General features: G+C 39.4%; 1 protein-coding gene and 1 pseudogene across 1 annotated transcript; both read left to right on the forward strand.

Moving 5' to 3' along the window:
* Nucleotides 1-528: 528 nt before the first annotated feature.
* Nucleotides 529-14,066, forward strand: LOC111147558 (gap junction protein alpha 1). Its single transcript, XM_022503654.1, has 2 exons — nucleotides 529-743; nucleotides 11,150-14,066. Exon 2 carries the CDS (start codon nucleotides 11,166-11,168, stop codon nucleotides 12,312-12,314), a length of 1,149 nt encoding a protein of 382 aa, XP_022359362.1. The 5' UTR covers nucleotides 529-743; nucleotides 11,150-11,165; the 3' UTR covers nucleotides 12,315-14,066.
* Nucleotides 14,067-15,218: 1,152 nt separating this feature from the next.
* LOC111147745 overlaps nucleotides 15,219-19,544 on the forward strand; it is a 56,743-nt pseudogene continuing 52,417 nt past the window's right edge.

Genomic DNA, 19,544 nt, shown 5'->3' on the forward strand with positions numbered 1-19,544 from the left:
CATCACATAAGTTCATTTTTGCAATGTCTTTCTCCCATCCCACTGGTTCCTTTGTTAATTGTCCCTACTTAAATCAAGAGGAAAGGAATTAGATCATCAAACTCACACCTACCTTTAGCTTCACACACGTTGGCCAATATGAAACAAGTTTGCACTGGCTAAACTCTGTTCCACCATTTTTATTTACTGCAACATGAAATATACAATATATATAATTTAGGAAAAGATTATAATATAAAATACAGAACTTTTTATTATTCCTGGACTTTTGGTGAAACAATCACTAACTAAAACCAGTAATTGCTATCTATAAAGAGTAAATGCAAGTAATGGCATTCACGTCTCTAATGCTATTCCATTTTTCTGGTCAGCAAATTTCAACTACAACTTGATCTCAACCTGTCTATTCCTCTGTGCCCTTTCTCCCCCACCCTTCCACGTTCACCGGCCTCCTCTCCACACTCTCCTCCCCGCCTTTCCTCTGCCCCTCCCCTTCCCCAGCCCCTCCTCCTCGTTGAGTCAGTGGCTTGAAACTTTTAAAAGCTCTGTGCTCCAATTAGAAAAAAGCTTTTACGAGGTATCAGCACTTTTCTTTCATTAGGGGGAAGGAGTGAAGAAAGCACCAAACAGCAGCAGACTTTTAAACTTTAAATAGACAGGTCTGAGTGCCTGAACTTTTTCATTTTACTTCATCCTCCAAGGAGTTCAATCACTTGGCGTGCCTACTTCTTTTAAGAGAAAGAGTAAGTTAAAAAAAGAACAAAACAAACTTTACCTATTCATTTCTTTTTCTACACGTAAAAGTTTTCTAAAGTTTTAAAATGTTTTAACTGTAGCTTTGATATGATACTGTAAGTGGAATGATGTACTTAAAAATGTGTCTCTAGTTTTAAATTTAAAATTGAACGTTCAGTATTTTCTTAACTGTTGAAAAGTTTCTAACAGTAATGCAACAGGTAAAACAAGATCCAGACCTTTCCGATTAGAATAAAACACTAGTTTACTGGATATTTGGTTCTTCATTTGAGAGTATAATTTTACTTTTTCTGGTAATGGATAATAGCCTAGGTGTTTTGTGACTGGGGTGGGGGGACGGTTGGGGCCTGGGTTGGGGATTTGACTGACAACATCACAAAAATCTGAGTGCAAATTTGCTTAGCTTGCTTGCTATAGAATTCCACACTTCTTGCTTTTTCATATGTAAATCCTGATTGATGTTCTATAGCCCGGCCAAGCAAACTTCTTAACAAAGTGCTTTGTTAAGACCTTGCGGTTACTTGACTTCCACGTGGTTCCTTGAATTTTCCCCAGTAAACAAAAAGATAAAAAATCAGAGTTGTAATACTGAGGTTTTTAAAGCAACAGTAAATAGTTATTTTGTGTTAGCAACCACGATGGAAACACTAGACCCTCAGGAGAGCCACCTTTTTTTACTCGACCACGTTGGCGATTCAGCAGACGAATCCCTTGAATGGGTGGCGGTTACTTAAAAAGCATTAGAAGGGAAGAAGAGAAGTTTAGAACAAAAGTGAATGCCAGGGTGCATTTCCAAAATCGTCTCCTAAGACTGAAACTCTTAGAATATGGAACAAAATTTCTTAAGCGGAGCCTTAGGGGGAGCTAGCCTCCCCCCTCCGCCCCGCGACCCCTCTTAACGCCTGTCCGAACCTGTAACAGACTTCAGAACTGTAGGGCAACTTTGGGTTGGAGTTGCTTGGGTGCTCCTTGTAGGCAGTGATTACGTTGATTTGTTATTTTTAAAGTGTTCAGTTTCTTAAATGCTCTTGTTGGTAACACTCCTTCTGTTAGCCAGAAATGCAACCGTGCATTTTCGTGCCCGTTAAGGATTTTATCTGTTCACACTTCACAGGCCAAAGTAATTAGTTTAAATTCTTGGTGCGACCCTGAGGTTTGAAGTATTTGCACCGGCGAATGCTGAAAAGCAAATAAAAATGAAAGCTTAGGCGGAGGTGGGGGTGGGGGGGCTCGGGGCGCCTCTGCCATCTTAGCATCTGTCGGGCTCGCCGGGGACTCCTGCGCTGCCCGAGCCCCGGGGTTTGTTGAGGTTTGCTACGTTTCCCTGAAATACTTACCAGCCAAATCGGGCTCAGGTCCGCGGCAGCCACTGTAAAAGAAGGGGAGGGGGAGAGGAGCAGGGGCGGATGGACTGCGTGCCAAATGGTTAAAGAAGAGCAAACGATTAATTTAATTAAACGTGTCCATCTAATTTACCTTCCGTTCCCCCCTCCTTTTTTCTTTTAAACTTGTTGCATCCTGCTGTGTAAACTTTGGTAAGGCAATCTGAGTACTTTGGGAATTACCGTGCTTATTTATATTGCACTTGTAACTCTCTTAGAAGTTCTCGAAACTTCCCAAGAATGGGGGTGGGGAGCCCGGGGGGGGGGGGTGCCTGCCTGTAATGAAATGAGGAAAGAGCTAATGACGTGTCCAAAGGCAGATCAGTAAATTCGGAAACTCAAACCTTGAGTTCCGAGCAGCGGATTGCTCACACTAACTTCTTAAGTATCCAAACGTTTGGTGAGCGTCTCTGATAAAGTTTATCATCATCTCCCCGGACCCACCTTGTACTCATCCTCACCCTGAGGCGTGCCTGTGTTTCTCTTTAGAAGTGCAAAGTGGGGGTGGGAAAGGGAGAGCTGCTCTGTTTTGGTAGACGTGTTTATTTGGAGGTGGGTTTAATTTCTATTTCACCAACCAAGTTAATAATAAAAAGATGCTTCCTCTCACCCTCTGAAAATTAGACACACTTGATCACCAAGTGCCCTGTTGGAATTTGAACAATGGATTGATATTTCTTAAAGAAGCCTAATTTTTACATTTGTACAAGGATTGTTGAAAATAAAAGCCTGTAGTAATGCAAAGATTTCATTAAATTAATTTCATCTCAAATAATGAAAAAAAAAATTGGTTAGGTAGAAAATACCTCCCGGGAAGTGTAATTGATTTTTCTAGGTAGGCCAAATTGACTGAAAATTATACCAATAGCAGTAGGTTCTGTCGTGGCAGTGTGTATGTGTGATGCTTTGTACTGCCTAAAGTCAGAGTATAGTTGTCACCTATCCTTTGTGTGGAAAATGGCAGTGCTAGGGTTGTGCTCCCTACTTCTTTCACAGGTTCCACACATTTCTAATGCCTTTCAGAGTTGATCACCACAGCTGTCCCATTCACTCAGTTTTTCACCCTTTAATATGTAATTGATTCCTGCATTGCTGACCTGCTCTGGGAAACAAGGTTTCAAAGATACTCTGTAGCAAGCATCTGAAAGGGTGTGTTTGCAGATATTGAGAGTTGTTTTCTTACTTAGATGTTTCTAATTCCTGCATAGAGAAGGATGGAAACTCATGATACAGTGCATTCCTTCCTTTCTTTTATAATATCCAGAGGTGTAGCTTGGTATGAAGCCTCAGAGCCTTTTATATATGATACCGGAGGGAAGGGAATGATAGGAAAGTCACCAGTGATTAATACCTTCTACTCCACCTTTCCTGTTGTTCTGACTTCTCTCCAAGACTCTTGGTTGTTGAAATAGATTGTTGAAGCTTATCCACAGACAGCAGTTCAGCTCTGGAGGGAAGGATAGTTATCCAGTGTTTATCATTAGGGTCAATATTCAAAATAGGTAAGTCAAGTTAAAAAAAAAAAAAAATCCCCAGGGTTTCTCCTTCATGGGAGGTTAATTGAATATATATATATTTTTTTGATCCTTGGGATAACTGTCTAAAGTCTTCACTTTGCCTGTCTAAATTCGCCTTTTGGCTGTGTGTGTACATACTATCTTTTGCAAGAATGAAAAAACAACTCATAGTGAGATATGTGTATCACTAGCTTTAGCCTTAAAATTTTCTGTAAATTTTACATCCAAATTTCCCTAGCTTTCTAAGTAATTTCTAGAAAAAACGTTTTATGGAATGCTTAAAATTCAGAGTAATAGAGTTTTTTTTTTTTTTGTTTTGTTTTTTGGTCTGTTTTTAGCAATTTCTGTGAGCCAGATCCATTCTAAAGGATATGGCACTTAACATGATTTGGGGAAGATGCCTTCAAGTAGAAGTAAAGACAGGCAGACATTCTTTGTGTTTTTTCCTCCTTATCAGCTGATAAAGGGTAAATTCTTCCTTCCCACAGATCTGTATGGGATTGCTAAGATTGCAATGTTGTACTCATTACAAGAGCGTCTTGAAAACCAATTTTGATCACCATTAGGAAAATGTTAATCATTTCCTAGTTGCTGTTTTGCTAAAGAAAATATTTCAAGATAAGAAAATAAATGAGCTTTATCTATATCCAAAGATCTTTTAAAGAATAATAACTAAACTTTATTGAGCTCTTAGAGCTCTTAAGTGCGTGAGTTATCTTACTCAGTGCTCACTGAAGAAAATAAATCAGTACACTTGTGAGTACCCTAATGGTGTGTTTACATGATGACAAAATAACCAAGCTGTTCAATAGAAATAGTTCGGAGGTGAGTGGAGGGGAACACCAAGAACTGAGAGAAATTACATTTTTTAAGCCCATCAGATCACAATAGAAGAACGTGGCTTTTGCCTGTGGCTTCTGGCTTAGGGTTTTTCTTTAGCACCCCTGAAGTGACCATGAGGCACTTCTCTTGGCGGGGAGTTGAGTGGTAGCTGCTGAATTGGGGCAGGGTGTTGACTCTCTCTGGTAGGCATCATTCTGTCTTTAGAGTTCCTCACCCTCCAACATCCATCTCCTCTCACTGTTCATGGATGTTCGTGTTGATTGACTATGTGATAAACAGGGGTAAGAACCAAGGAAAGACAGGTTGTCTCCCCCCAACCCCCCAAAAAAACCCCACGCAGTTCTGTGCCTTGCATCATATGCCTGAGGAAATAAAATGGTATCATTCTTTACAGAGGAATCTATGGATAATCAGGGAACCATGAAGCAGAATTGTAAATAAAATAGATGTTTGAATGGAGTAGGTTTGATAACAGCACAGAGTTAGGCTAACTGCCCAGGTATAAGAAAGCAAAGTTGTGTATTATTTGATGAACAGGGAATACTTGGCATGGTACCCAATGTCATTGCCTGCATAGACGGCTACACTGAGATGCCCTGTCACCCAGGGTTGTTCTCAGCTGTTGCTTCCCCTTCAGAGCCCCAGGCCTACCTCAAGATCTGTCGTTCTTGATATAAAAACAAGTTTAAGTAGGCCCGTTCTTCTGTTGCAAGGGATTCTGGTGTTATTCTTGGTAATGATTATATCATGTAGTACAATCAGAGTGAGAATACGGCAGAATGGGGGGATGACGGCACAAGGTGGTGGTGGTGGTGGTGGTTTTACAATCTTAACCTGTAATGACATAATAGATTGAGTAAACATCTGTGATACCTGATGCAGTGTAGCAGGAATCCCAAATTACTGTAGTGTCACATAATAAATTCAAGAGGCTCTTCGTTTAAGAATCTTTTTTCCTTATATCAGTCCTTATTGCCTGTTCAGGAATCATCTGAAGCATGCTGTTTCAACAGACAGTTTTCAGTTTTAGCAATTATCACTTGAAAATTTAATGTCTGGGGGCGCCTGGGTGGCTCAGTGGGTTAAAAAGCCTCTGCCTTCAGCTCAGGTCATGACCCCAGGGTCCTGGGATCCAGCCCCGCATCAGGCTCTCTGCTCAGCAGGGAGCCTGTTTGCCTTCTCTCTCTCTGCCTGCATCTCTGCCTATTTGTGGTCTCTGTCAAATAAAGAAAATTAAAAAAAAAAAAGAAAGAAATTTAATGTCTGTATAACGTGAGATGCTGACAGTACTTTTGTTTTTACTATGAAATTTTCTTATTTAATTAAATTGAAACTTCAGAAATTTTGGATTTATGTAAGAAAATCCCAAAGAGGTAGTAAACAACACTGGTGAATGGAACCTGGTGCCCCGCCCCTTTTTTTGGTACAGGCCACCTTTAATTCAATTAATAGGTACATATTTAGAGTCTCCTCTTTTAAGTACTTTGGAGACAGCAGTGGACAAAGGAACACGCTAGTGGGGCTCACATTCCAGTTGAGAGAAACAGGATAGTACTAAGTCCTTGTCATGGAGGGAGATAAACAACAAACAGGTAAATATATATAATATGTCAAATAGAGCTAAAGACCATTAAAAACAAACACTCCCCCACAAAAAAAAAAACCCTACAACAAAAAACAAAACAAACAAAAAACAGGACAAAGGGAATAGGAAGTGCCCAGACTGGAGTGAGACCAAAGTGGAGACCTACAGAAGTGAGGAGGTGAACCACAAAGACGGAGCAGAGCTGAGCAAGATAGATCAGCTTGTTTGTTCTTGAGGTTGGCTGTTGGAGGAGAATGGTTTGGCAAGCAGGGTGACTAGGCTAGTGACCTGAATGAAACCTGAGGAGGTGACGATGGCCGAGATCAGGCTAGGAGCAGGGATGGTGGTGAGATTCCGTCAGACTGGGTTTTGGGGGGAGGATAAAGCCTGTAGTATTTGCTGACAGAATGAATGTGGGTTATGTTAATTATGTGTGGATGTGAGTATTACCAAGGAACATCTGGCTGTTGTAATTGTAGAGGAATGGTCAGGACTGAGCCCCCTCAAAGACATTTACTGCAAGGGACAGGGGTTCTTTAAAAAGTTAATAGAAAAACATTAGGAGGTTTACATTTTAGTTTAGGGGCTCAAAATTTTTTGGTTTTAGTGTATTAAACACACACACACAGAATTACCCTTTTTCCCAAATAGCTCTATTTAATGATTTTTTTAAAGATTTGATTTATTTATTTGACAAAGAGATCACAAGTAGGCAGAACAGGCAGAGAGAGGGGGGAAGCAGGCTCCCCGCTGAGCAGAGAGCCCGATGTGGGGCTCCATCCCAGGACCCTGAGATCATGACCCAAACTGAAGGCAGAGGCTCGACCCACTGAGCCACCCAGGCACCCCTATATAATGATTTTTACGAGGAACTTACATAGTCCTTTTCTTACATATTTTAGCCTTCAAGATTTTATTTTCTCTTTATCTTCTTGAAGTGCTTACTTCAGTCATAAAAAGATGATGGATGTCAAGTCTCACTTGTTTTTAACAATCCTATTTACCATTATTTAAGTCCCTACTCTAAATTCATTACAGCTGTCCCTTGGGAAATTCTTCAAAATTGAAATTAAAATATTTTCTAGTTTTCCTAAGTTCTTAGTATATTTATGACGTGAAACAACTTGACTACAGCTTTGGTGTGGTGATTTGCTCTGGCAAAAGGGACAGTCAAAAGAAATTTGAAATTGAAGCTTTATTTTCATTTTAAATATGGTGTCTGAGTCCTTGTGCTCTTGGGGAGCGTCAGATGGAAGTGGAGTGACACAAGGTGGAGGGGTGAAGGGTGAGCTTCATTCCCAGGTGCCCACACAGCCTCTGCGCCTGACCTGGGGCCACCCCTTTGTCCTTTTTAGATACTCTGTCTTTTTCTACTCTTCTGACATTTCCCCAATCCTAAATATTTTGAACAAGAGAGCACCGAAAATGTCAAGGAACCCTTGGCTTGCCTCCTGGCCTGAAACTTCAGAAACAACCTGGTGCATTTGTTTACAAAAGAGAAAACTAATTTCCCAGCACTCCTCCCTCACCAAAATCGGATTCCATCAAGCTGGCGAGTGCCAGGGATGTATGTTTGTTAACAAATGTTACCAAGTGATTGTGATGCGGTTCAGGAATCTCCGGACAGGTCGTACTCAGATATCTGTGGCTTTTGACATCTAGTTTAGAGGGCTGTGAAGAACAAAGGAAAATGTGACCTAATACAGTGCACAGAGGACAGAAGGAGGATGCTCCAGCATTTGCTTCTAATGAGAACTTTGTATAACTCCTTAACTAAGACCTTACTCTACCTACAAAGTTGCAACCTAGGAACATTCAGCTGACTCCACTTCTGTGCTCTTCTCATGTATCATGTAAAAAATACACGTGTGTTGCACTGGTGAATATGAATGCAGGATATAGTCTGTAAATCAATGCCAGGATTCTGTGAACATAAAATTATGCCTAGTATTTATAAAAAGACATTAATTGACTAAGACCTGGAAAAATGAAAATACGAATGGGTTTGGGGAGATCAGCTAGTCGATAGAACTTTTGACTCACAACAAAGGGAACACCTACCAGAAAAGGTAACTATTTTTGTTACCTCTCCTTGAAGATCACAAGCATTTAACCATTACATTAAACATTATCTGATGGTCTCTGTGATAGTGGTAATGACTGGTTACAGCATACTAGATGTCTAATTGGATAATTCATCTCATCCAGTTGAAAGAGTAGAACTCAATTAATGCAAATGGCAGTTGTGTGGGTGCTTAAAGAAAAGACAACTTTGCAGTTAAATTGCTGGTATATTCATAAAGAACTACTGCCTAGTGAACTAACTGCTCAGTGACCCAAATCACATACTGTGGCACTGTGGGGTATTTTTGGGAATCTCAGAATTACATGAAAGTCAAGTTTTATTTTCCATAGAATATACTGAAGCTTAGTAATTAATTGCCATGAACTTCTACATAATCTTATTTTAAGTTTGAACCTTGAATAAAGATGAAACACCAAAATGACCTCTCAGTATGCCCAGTAATACATGAGCTCGATCATTGAGTGAATTTGATGAGATGTATGCAGACAGTTTATCATTTTAGAGTTGTTTTTGCGGTCCCCCTTCCCTCCCTGCAGTTGGAGTATTGAGCAAAAGCAGATGACACTGGCAAAATACTCTAATTCTCTGCAAACAGAATTAAGGCCAATTTACACATCATCACATAGAAACTATCTATTGATAAAGCTCCAAAAATTCTGTTGTGTTTGTTTGACCCTCATGGACTGTACTTCTTCATTCCCAAGGGTAGTAGTGTCTACTAAATTGTAGGTTTTTTCCTTTCACGTCCTCTCACCATCAAACTGTCCATCAAAGCTAAATTACTCCCTATCACTTAGAGCCTTCCCTTGACTCTCTTTGTCAACCTTATACGCCTTTGTTCTTTGTTCCCTTTGTTCTTTTTTGACTTCTCTTTTTATATCAGTTTCATTAACATGTCACTTCAGAATCTAAAATGGCCCTTCCCAAAAGTAGAAGGGAAGCTCCCTTTTTTATGACCATTGGAAAAGTATTATTTCTGTGACCTGCTCACCCACCTCCCACTCTTCCCTTAGCATTCTTTGGCACCAGTCTTTTGGTTGCCATCAAAGTCACCCATCCGCTGCTAATTTAGATAGCTGGTACATAGTTTTGCTTTATGGATCAGCCATCTCTTTGTTCCATCCAGGAAATCCCAGGCCAGATTTCCATTCCACTTTTTCTGGCCTCTGCAGCCCAGAGGTGCAGGTATTAAATGGCAATGTAATGTTGCATGGAGGGGGGAAAGACTCCCTTGGATTTCATTGACTTCCTACAAGGAGAAGGTGGCTCATAGTTCAGTACCAGATGAGAAACTTTTCGTATTCAGATAATGAATGTATTTCCGAGAAGCCTGTGTAATCCTACTTTCAGTTGCACTACTTAAAATTTCATTACTGAGCTCCTGGAAAGTCTTTGCTTGTTTTTGATTATTAAATAATCTTTGACCACTTCATCCTTTTTTTTTACTCTCCACTTAATACTCTGCTAAAAAATAAACTATAGTCTCTGTGTGTGGCTGCCACATGTAATGTCACACATTTTTTCCCAGCTCTCAGCCCTTGCTAAGATTGTATCAAAGCATGAAAACATTTCTAGCCTTAATCCAGCTTTACTATAATTTTAAAACCAGTGTGGTGCATTGGAAATCCTTAGCCTTGGGATCATAAGTCTTGTTGTGGCTCTGTTGATAGCTGAGTATTTCCTATACCTTTAAGAGTTCAACTTTCATCAGTTAAATGAACTATTGGCAATTAGAAGCATAAATTGAATTAGCTAAATAACTTTTGAGATCCCTGTGGTCTCCACAGACGTGGGTCCATTTCTTATCCCCAGCAATGGGGAAGTCCTAGGCTTAGGTATTGACAAAGTGAAATCTCATGTATAGGATGAGGGTCCAAAGCCCCATCAGGGAACTTGAAAGCGTATAGCAGTCAAAAGAAGAAAGGCCAGTCATTTTTACTAGAGATAACACTTTAAAATGCTCCCCCCCGCCCCTTAGGCTATAACTAGTATTGAGATACATTGAACTTTTACTTGAAATGTGATTTGCCTTGGTTCCTGGGTGGCTCAGTGGGTTAGGCCTCTGGCTCTTGGTTTCAGCTATGGTCTGGATCTCATGGGTCAGGAAGTTGAGCCCCATGTGGAGCTCCACACTCCATGGGAGTCTGCTTCAAGATTGTTTCTCTCTGCCCTTCCCCCAACTCGAACGCGTATGCATTCTCTCTAAAATAAACAGATCTTTTTTAAAAAGTGATTTGCATGTAATCTTCAATTTTTTGAAAGTAGTTTCCTGCCCATAATGACACATTATGTCAAAATGGTGTATTTTAGTACAACATACTTTTCTCTGTGCAGAAGACAGACTTCTGAACTACATAAGTCACTGCTTAAGAAGAAACACGTGTAAATGATCATACTCTAGAATATGCACAGAATACAACTGAAATAGCAAGGGAAACAGTTCAGAGTACAATTTGGAATAAAATGCTATATAAATAAGATTGAGGTTTGGAAACAGGGTGTGTGTGTGTGTGTGTGTGTGTTTTTTCATGGGTATTCTTATCCCACTTCTTAAACACCCGTACTTTTTGAATACCATCCTTCAGCATTTTGCTTAGGCATGCATCCAGACACAGGCCTACCTGGCAAGAATTGTCCTCATTTATCAGACGGATAAAATAAGCAGAGGCACTTAGCATAGACAGTTTCTCAAGTCACATGGTGGGGCAGTGGTTGAGCAAGTAACATATCTTTGCAAGTTGAGATTGCAGCTTACTGGGCATGTCAACTCTGCTTCTAAGCCATACTGTATATCAGGAAAATCGTGAGACTTATTTGCAGGGGAAAATGGGACAGGAAGAGTTAGAATTTTTTTTTTTTTGTAAAGTGATAGAAAGATATGAGATCTTTTGTAATATTTTGACTAGTGACTGGAAACAGCTGTACATTTTAACTGATAATTTGTAGTCCATGATCATGTTGTCTTTTTGTTTCTTTTCAGGTGGTGCCCAGGCAACATGGGTGACTGGAGTGCCTTAGGCAAACTCCTTGACAAGGTTCAAGCCTACTCCACCGCTGGAGGGAAGGTGTGGCTGTCTGTCCTTTTCATTTTCCGAATTCTGCTACTGGGGACCGCGGTTGAGTCAGCCTGGGGTGATGAGCAGTCTGCCTTTCGTTGTAACACTCAACAGCCTGGTTGTGAAAACGTCTGCTATGACAAATCCTTCCCGATCTCTCACGTACGCTTCTGGGTCCTACAGATCATATTTGTGTCTGTTCCCACACTCTTGTACCTGGCTCATGTGTTCTATGTGATGCGGAAGGAAGAGAAACTGAACAAGAAAGAGGAGGAACTCAAAGTTGCCCAGACGGATGGTGTCAATGTGGAGATGCACTTGAAGCAGATTGAAATAAAGAAGTTCAAGTATGGTATTGAAGAGCACGGCAAGGTGAAAATGCGAGGGGGCCTGCTGCGAACCTACATCATCAGTATCCTCTTCAAGTCTGTCTTTGAGGTGGCCTTCTTGCTGATCCAGTGGTACATCTATGGATTCAGCTTGAGTGCTGTTTACACTTGCAAAAGAGATCCCTGCCCTCATCAGGTAGACTGCTTCCTCTCTCGCCCCACGGAGAAAACCATCTTCATCATCTTCATGCTGGTAGTGTCTTTGGTGTCTCTTGCCTTGAACATCATCGAGCTGTTCTATGTCTTCTTCAAGGGCGTCAAGGATCGTGTGAAGGGGAAGAGTGATCCTTACCATGCTACCACTGGCCCACTGAGCCCCTCCAAAGACTGTGGCTCTCCGAAATACGCATATTTCAATGGCTGCTCCTCACCCACGGCTCCCCTCTCACCCATGTCTCCTCCTGGGTACAAGCTGGTTACTGGAGACAGAAACAATTCTTCCTGCCGCAATTACAACAAACAAGCAAGTGAGCAGAACTGGGCTAATTACAGTGCAGAACAAAATCGAATGGGGCAGGCAGGAAGCACCATCTCCAACTCCCATGCACAGCCTTTTGATTTCACTGATGACAACCAGAATTCTAAAAAACTAGCTACTGGTCACGAACTGCAGCCACTAGCCATTGTGGACCAGCGGCCTTCCAGCAGAGCCAGCAGCCGTGCCAGCAGCCGACCTCGGCCTGATGACCTGGAGATCTAGAGCCAGGCTTGAGAGCATTGAGATTCCACTCAGTTGTGGAGAAGAGAAAAGGTGCTGTAGAAAGTGCACCTTAGGTGTTCATTTTGTCCCAGTGGAGGTGGTACTCAACAGCCTTCATCATGAGGCTTAGAAAACACAAAGACATTAGAATACCTGGGTTCTTTGGGGGTGTTTGGGATAGGTGGGTGGAGAGGGAGGGGATAAGGGAGGTACAAGTTGGTATTTAAGGTAGTTGATTGAAAGAACTTAAGTTCTAAATATAAGTTGCATTAGGTGATACATAGGTAAGGGCTTTTTCTCCCATACACCCCGCCCCCCCCAGAATAGTTCTGTGTATGTGAAAGAGTGGGTGATCTTTTTGGTTAAATCTTTCTTGTTATTGTTTCACCATGAAACTGAAATAACTTTGGCCAGGAAAAAAAATACTTCTTGGACATCTTATTTCACTTTACCAAGAAAAAGTTGGAAGATTGTCCTTATATCCCTGCTAAAACATTCCATTGTTAAAATTTGCACTTTGAAAGTAAGCGTTTTAGGCCTGACCCTCCCGGTGTCCGTGGACTTGTCATACTATTTTCTAGTCTTGGTATCAGTTAAAGGTTCAGACAAGGCCCACAGAAGAAGACTTTCCATGCATTTTCAAATCTCAGCCAGTCATATGTACATTTTTTTTTTTTTTTTACATTTACTTGCATCCTGTTAATGCCATCACTTTTTCATCATTCCTCAACTGCTGTTCACATATATTTAATGATTTCTGTAAACATTTTTAAAACAGTTGGGATATCACTTAACATTTTTTGAATTAGAGTCAGGGAAGCAAGCCATGCTCAATATTTAACAATCACTTTGTATGTGTATGTGTGTGGAAGAGTGTGTTTTATTTGTCGTGTATTGGTACAAGCAGAGCAGTATAAACTCACAAACACAGATTTGAAAATAATGCACACACAGTGTTCAAATTTGAGCCTTTCTCATGGATTTTTGTGGTGTGGGCCAATATGGTGTTTACATTATATAATTCCTGCTGTGCAAGTAAAGCATACTTCTTTTTTTCCCCTAAGTGTTTTTCCCCTATGAATCGTATTGTGGATACTGGTTTTGTTAATTATGATTTTTCCTTTTTTTTTTCTCTCTCTCTCTTTTAGAATATAGCAGTAATGCTATTGCTGAAATGGATGATTTTCTTCTGAAATGTAATCATGGATGCTTGAATGATAGAATTTTAGTACTGTAAAGAGGCTTTAGTAATTAATGTGAGACACTTAGAAGAAATGCTTAGAGTGGGCTTTTAAGTGTGCCTAAATGAATTCTGCAGTAACTGGTATTCTTGGTTTTGTCCTACTTAATACACATTAAGAACTTGTATTCTGTTATGAGCTAGACAGTCTTTTGGAGTGACCAGCAACTTTGATGTTTGCACTAAGATTTTATTTGGAATGCAAGAGGTTGAAAGAGTTTCAGTAGTACACATGTAACTAATTTATTTGAAATATACCCTAAAGAAATCCACCAGTTTCTTCCAATGCCTTTTTAAAACTCATCAGAGATGATTAGTGAAAATGTAGAGGATCATACTTTCCTTGCATGTCAGCTACATAAACAGTTTTGTACAATGAAAAACACTAATTCGTTTGTTTGACATTCCATGTTAAACTACTGTCATCTTCAGCTTCATTGCATGTAACGTAGACCTAGTCCATCAGATCATGTGTTCTTTATTCAATAAAGTTTTAATTTAGTATAAGGATAGCCTCTATACCCTGTGTGATTTTTTAAACCTTGTCATACATCTATTCATGATTACAAAAGACATTTCCATTGACGATGGTGATTTAGGTATATAAGATTCACAAGTTTCAGGAGTCTTTAAAAAATAGTAGGTTCAGTGCAACATCGATGTTAACATTTTGGGTATTTGTCCAACTGAGAAGAAGATAAAGTACCCTAGTGTTGAATTTGGAATGTAAGATGAATGAGATGTGGGATAAAATTTAAAATAAGATAATGTGAAGTACTTCAGATCTCACATGACAGAAGTAAGCATAAAAAGATAGGCTTGGGGCGCCTGGGTGGCTCAGTGGGTTGGGGCCTCTGCCTTCGGCTCAGGTCATGATCTCGGGGTCCTGGGATCGAGCCCCGCATCAGGCTCTCTGCTCGGCGGGAAGCCTGCTTCCTCCTCTCTCTGCCTGCCTCTCTGCCTACTTGTGATTTCTCTCTGTCAAATAAATGGATAAAATCTTAAAAAAAAAAAAAAAAGAGATAGGCTTGATACTTTAAAGCTGTGGAGCCTCCTGGAGATAATAAGAACAAGTGAGTGTAAGTATGGTTATGCTCTGCAACAAAAGAATGAAGTAGATCTATGAGTCTGTTATTCCAAGACATTGTGAAAATACAGAAGATAGATTTTAGAAATTCCTAACACTCCCTTACCACTCACACCCGTGCCCTCCTCCCGCCCAATTGAAACGTTCAGGGGGAGTAGAACAGTTTTGGGCAATGTATAGTATTTCTGTAATTTTAAATAGGAGTATTTGTAATAGTCCTAAGTCATATTTCAAGAGAGTTCTTTAATTTTTAAAAATCTGCATATCCATTATCACAAAGCAAATGATTATTAGAGTATAAGATAATTACTAATTTAGAAATAATCGAGTCCAGTTCAGTTGCTTTTTTTTTTTATGAGCAAAAGCTGCAAGATCGACCTAAAATCAAAGGATTATCTAATAACCAGTTTCCCAGTCAATTATTATAATTGGTAATGTCAGCATTTCTTCAGGTATTATCATTTGGCTGGCTGAGGAACCAATGGGAGAGGCAAGTTTTCTCCGCATGTATGTGTTTGCAGTTAACTATAGGGAATAGAGAAACGAATGACTTACGTAATGTTTCTATGTCCTGCACATGCCGGGGTCACAGGATATTGATGGACAAATGATTAAACCACTGAATGTTGAAGATGCAGGGTGCAAGTATGACATAGGTTTCTGAGAGAGCTGTGTGGAGGTGGGAGGAAGGGCAAATTACACTTCTCGGAAACAGTTCATTCTAAATATTTCCCAACTTAAAAGTTTTCATAATTTATTAAAAATAGGCATATTATAAATATACACAGTTTTGTAAATGTATAGATACATCTGAGAAGTTCTCATTCCCGAAAGAAATCACTACTAACTATATATCAGGTACATTGTTAAGGAGTGGCAACTTTAAGAATGGCCCCACAGTTCCCGGCCCAAGGAAGCTTAACAGGGTGAACCCTTCCCGAAGTTTAAAAAAAGATGTTCCACTCTTAATTGGCTGTCTGCTTTCCTTAACTAAAACTTGAGTTGTGCTTAAAAATTATGAGAAAACTATGTGGTTTCATTTCGTAAATATTAGCTACTTATTTTTTTGCATAAAATTCCATCTTTAAAAAAATCAACATTTTTAATCTTCTATAAGTAGTAGAACTTGATATGGTGGTGGAAATGTTTTATTCTGTTCACTATGGTAGCCGCTAGCCACGTCCTCTATTGAGCACTTGAAAAGTGGCTAGTGAATCTGAAGAAATGAATGAATTTAAATTTTAATTAAAGAGCCATATTTGGCCAGTATCATATTGGGCAGGGTAGTTGTAGAGTTTGCTGAGGGGAAAAGTTTAATACTGAATGGAAATGGGGGAGAGGATGGTCATGTTAGAATAGGAACAGGGAACCTAAACTGCCCAAGTTACTTTTCATAGTCTTAACAGCAGTATTTCATATACTATAGACATTAGGAAACTTATTTTTAAACAAAGCCTCTGCTTTTATGTGAAATTCTCTACTCTTGTTAGATAATTATATATTTTATCTTACCATTGGTTTATTTCAGAATTTTATATGCAAGTTTATGCTGCTTGTTTTTAAAAGTGTTATGATTGTCCAGTGTCTTCAGATAATTGGGAAGAAGTCCAGTGTCCTTATTTGGTTCAGTGCATTAACGTCTTCACCCCTGTGAGTCTCTATTATAAAGTTTCCAGGCCATGGGCTATTCTTTTACCTTATTTTGAGAAAATTGCTGACCCTCAGCCTGCCCAGGATGCTCATTTTCTGCCCACACACCGCCTCTCCTAAAAATTCCAAACTTCAGATTCCAACATGCCAAAACATCTGTGCTTTATACTTGGAGGGAGAGCAAAATAATAAAGTTTGGGGGCTTATTAAAGTCTTAAAGTGAGTTCTTTTTATAAACAGCACACCAACAGTGTAGAAACATGTTTATAATTTTTACTGGCTCTGAGATTCTGTTTTTACCTTTTCTTGGTTGGGCAAATATAGCTGAGCCCTTGGCATGTCAGCATTCGCAGCTGGCAGTTTTCAGAACTCAAGAGCAGACAACGGAACAAACACCATAGAAACATTGCTTCAACAAGAATAAAGAGTATCGTGTAAAGAAAGCTAATTTGGAGGAAAGATTTTGGATTTGTTTCCTGGTCTTCAGAAGTGTCGAAATTTTAAGTCGTCATTTCTTCTGGTGTCCGGATGTTTCTACCAAACAACCAAATGCTTATTTGGGCTATGACGATAGAGTAATTTCAATGCCTACACACTTTCCTGCTGAATACCAAAACTGAAGAGGCACCCACTTGGAAAGCAAAGCCTGGGTCAGAGTCCTTATTTAATGCAGTGAGCGATCGGCCTCCCTGCAACATGGAACTAAAGCCTAGTTGGGCATTCGTGCTGGAATGTCTTGTCGGTTACTCTTCACAAAATTCAATCGGAATTAGTATAGACATTAAAATAGTTTTTAGTTGCTATAGTAGCAGAAAGTCTGAAGTTTATTTTAAAAGTAAGTGAAGTGTAAGACTTTATTCTGCTTTGAAAAACTTGGGTCAGAGTTACGTATTTCATATATCCAGGCATATTTATTAATTCTAAACAATTAATTTAGAAAAGCTTCCTCAAGGGGCGCCTGGGTGGCTCAGTGGATTAAAGCCTCTGCCTTCGGCTCACGTCATGATCCCAGGGTCCTGGGATCGAGCCCGGCGTCGGGCTCTCTGCTCGGCAGGGAGCCTGCTTCCTCCTCTCTCTCTCTCTCTCTGCCTGCCTCTCTGCCTACTTGTGATCTCTATCTGTCAAATCAAATCAAATAAAATCTTAAAAAAAAAAAAAAGAAAGAAAAGAAAAGCTTCCTCAAATAAAATGTAAACTAGCCTTAAGCCTAACTCTATGAAAATGACTACGGTTGAGGTTAACTCAAAGAACTCCAGGGAATGAAGGGGGAAATGTTGCGATTCATTAACCCAGGACTTGAAGCCTAGACTCCAGCCAGAGTCCCAAAGTTGAATTGGTCATTGTCCTTGAAGACTTGGATGTGATTGTGGCTCTAGTTCAAATTTTCCTCAACTCAGAGCAACTGGAATTACATTGGCCTTCATAGTGCTCTACCATATTAATTTCTAGTCGTCCAAGCTACTCAACTGTATAAAGGTTTATTCAAAGATAGAACAACAGGAGAACTAATTAAAGACAGTGTTTGTCCTGAGCCAACTTCCCATATTTTGGCCAAGCTTGTCAATGAATGCCTTTTTGGGGCAGGTAATTCAAAAATACCCAGGGAGGAGAGCCACTTTACATTCATGAGTTTCAAATTTCAGTGAGACCAAAGTAATTTGGAAATTAAATGTAACTATATCCAACATCCTGCCATCTATAATTCAATGTTAAAACTGTAACAGAGAATTGCCTGTTACATTACTTTCTGTATATATTATATATATAAAATATATCATAATTTATAATTTTATAATTCATAATTTAAAAAATGAAAAAATGACAGCAGATATAATAAATTAGATATGATTGTGGGAATTTCAGTGTAGAACTTTAAGTCACATTTCTAATCCATTTTCACATTCTTCATTTCTTCATTCTAACTTCTCATCAGTTTTCTGGTTTGTCACAGCTGTGCACACACACACACACACACACACACACACACACACACATACTCTTTCAGGTTTTGTTCATAGCTGAAGTTTCAGTTTTGTCATTTTTCCATACTGAATCTGCAATTGAAGATAAAATGGATGAAATGACCAAAGCTCCTATCAGACTCCTTCCGTTCTATTTCTTACGCATATGTAGAAGAGTTTTGTTGCTAGATTGTTATTAGGTGTTTGTTAATTTATGGCACCAAACACTTCCTTTCATCCTATATACCTTTTCCTTGCTCCCACAAATACTTACTTTTTAACAAACAAGTGCCAAGTTAAACATTTCAGTAGTAACTCTGGAATAATCTAGCAGGTGTTTAACATTTGTAATTAAAGACTATCATTTAAAACTATCAAAATACTCGTTTGATTTTCATCTTCATTCTGGTCCTCACTTGTCTGGAGGACTTGCAGCACATATAATTAAAGAGTGTAAGAGCTGTAGGTGATGGTTATCTAAAACTCCAAACGTGGCAAATGTGGGAACCAGGGTGCCTTGGCATTTGACCAATTTTAGTCAGCATTATAGCCAAGCTTGGGATCTGAAACTGATGATTCTCCACGATAATTAGCTTTTATGTGTGAGTGAAAAAAAAGATAAAGAAGCTATAATGTATTCCACGTAATGCCAAATTAGAGAAAAATTTCGGTGTGGGAATCTATTCATATAAAGTACACTAATACTGTAAGAAAAAAGAGTAGCTCTGAAAGAAAAAAGTGTGGTTAGTTAACAGGAATTTATAGCTTTTGCAGGCTTACAGTAGCACCTTAGCTTGGGAAATAAATCATTAAGACAAAAAAAAACCTTCACTCTTTCAATGTGCAAAGCCCATACAGATGGTTCCCAGTTTATGATGGTTCGACTTAGGACTTTTTGACTTTATGATGGTGCAAAAGTGATAATATTCGGTAGAAACTGTACTTCAGATTTTGAATTTAGATCTTTTCCTAGGCTAGCCATAGCTCTCTTGTGATACTGGGCAGAGCTGCAACTCCCAGTCATCCACACAATCAGGAAGGTAAACCCTCAGGTTTCTGTACCCATAACAGTGATTCTGTTTTTCACTGTCAGTACAGTATTCAATAAATTACATGAGATAGTTGATGCTTTATTATAAGACAGGCATTGTGTTAGATGATTTTGCCTAACTGTAGGCTAATGTAAGTGTTCGGAGCTCATTTAGGGTAGGCTAGTCTAAGCTATAATATTCCATAGGTTTGATGGACTAAATGCATTTTCGATTTAATGGTCTTTACAACTGCAGATGGTT

The sequence above is a fragment of the Enhydra lutris genome, unplaced genomic scaffold, assembly GCF_002288905.1.
Source record: "Enhydra lutris kenyoni isolate GAN:26980312 unplaced genomic scaffold, ASM228890v2 scaffoldscaffold17, whole genome shotgun sequence".
Lineage (NCBI taxonomy): Eukaryota > Metazoa > Chordata > Mammalia > Carnivora > Mustelidae > Enhydra > Enhydra lutris.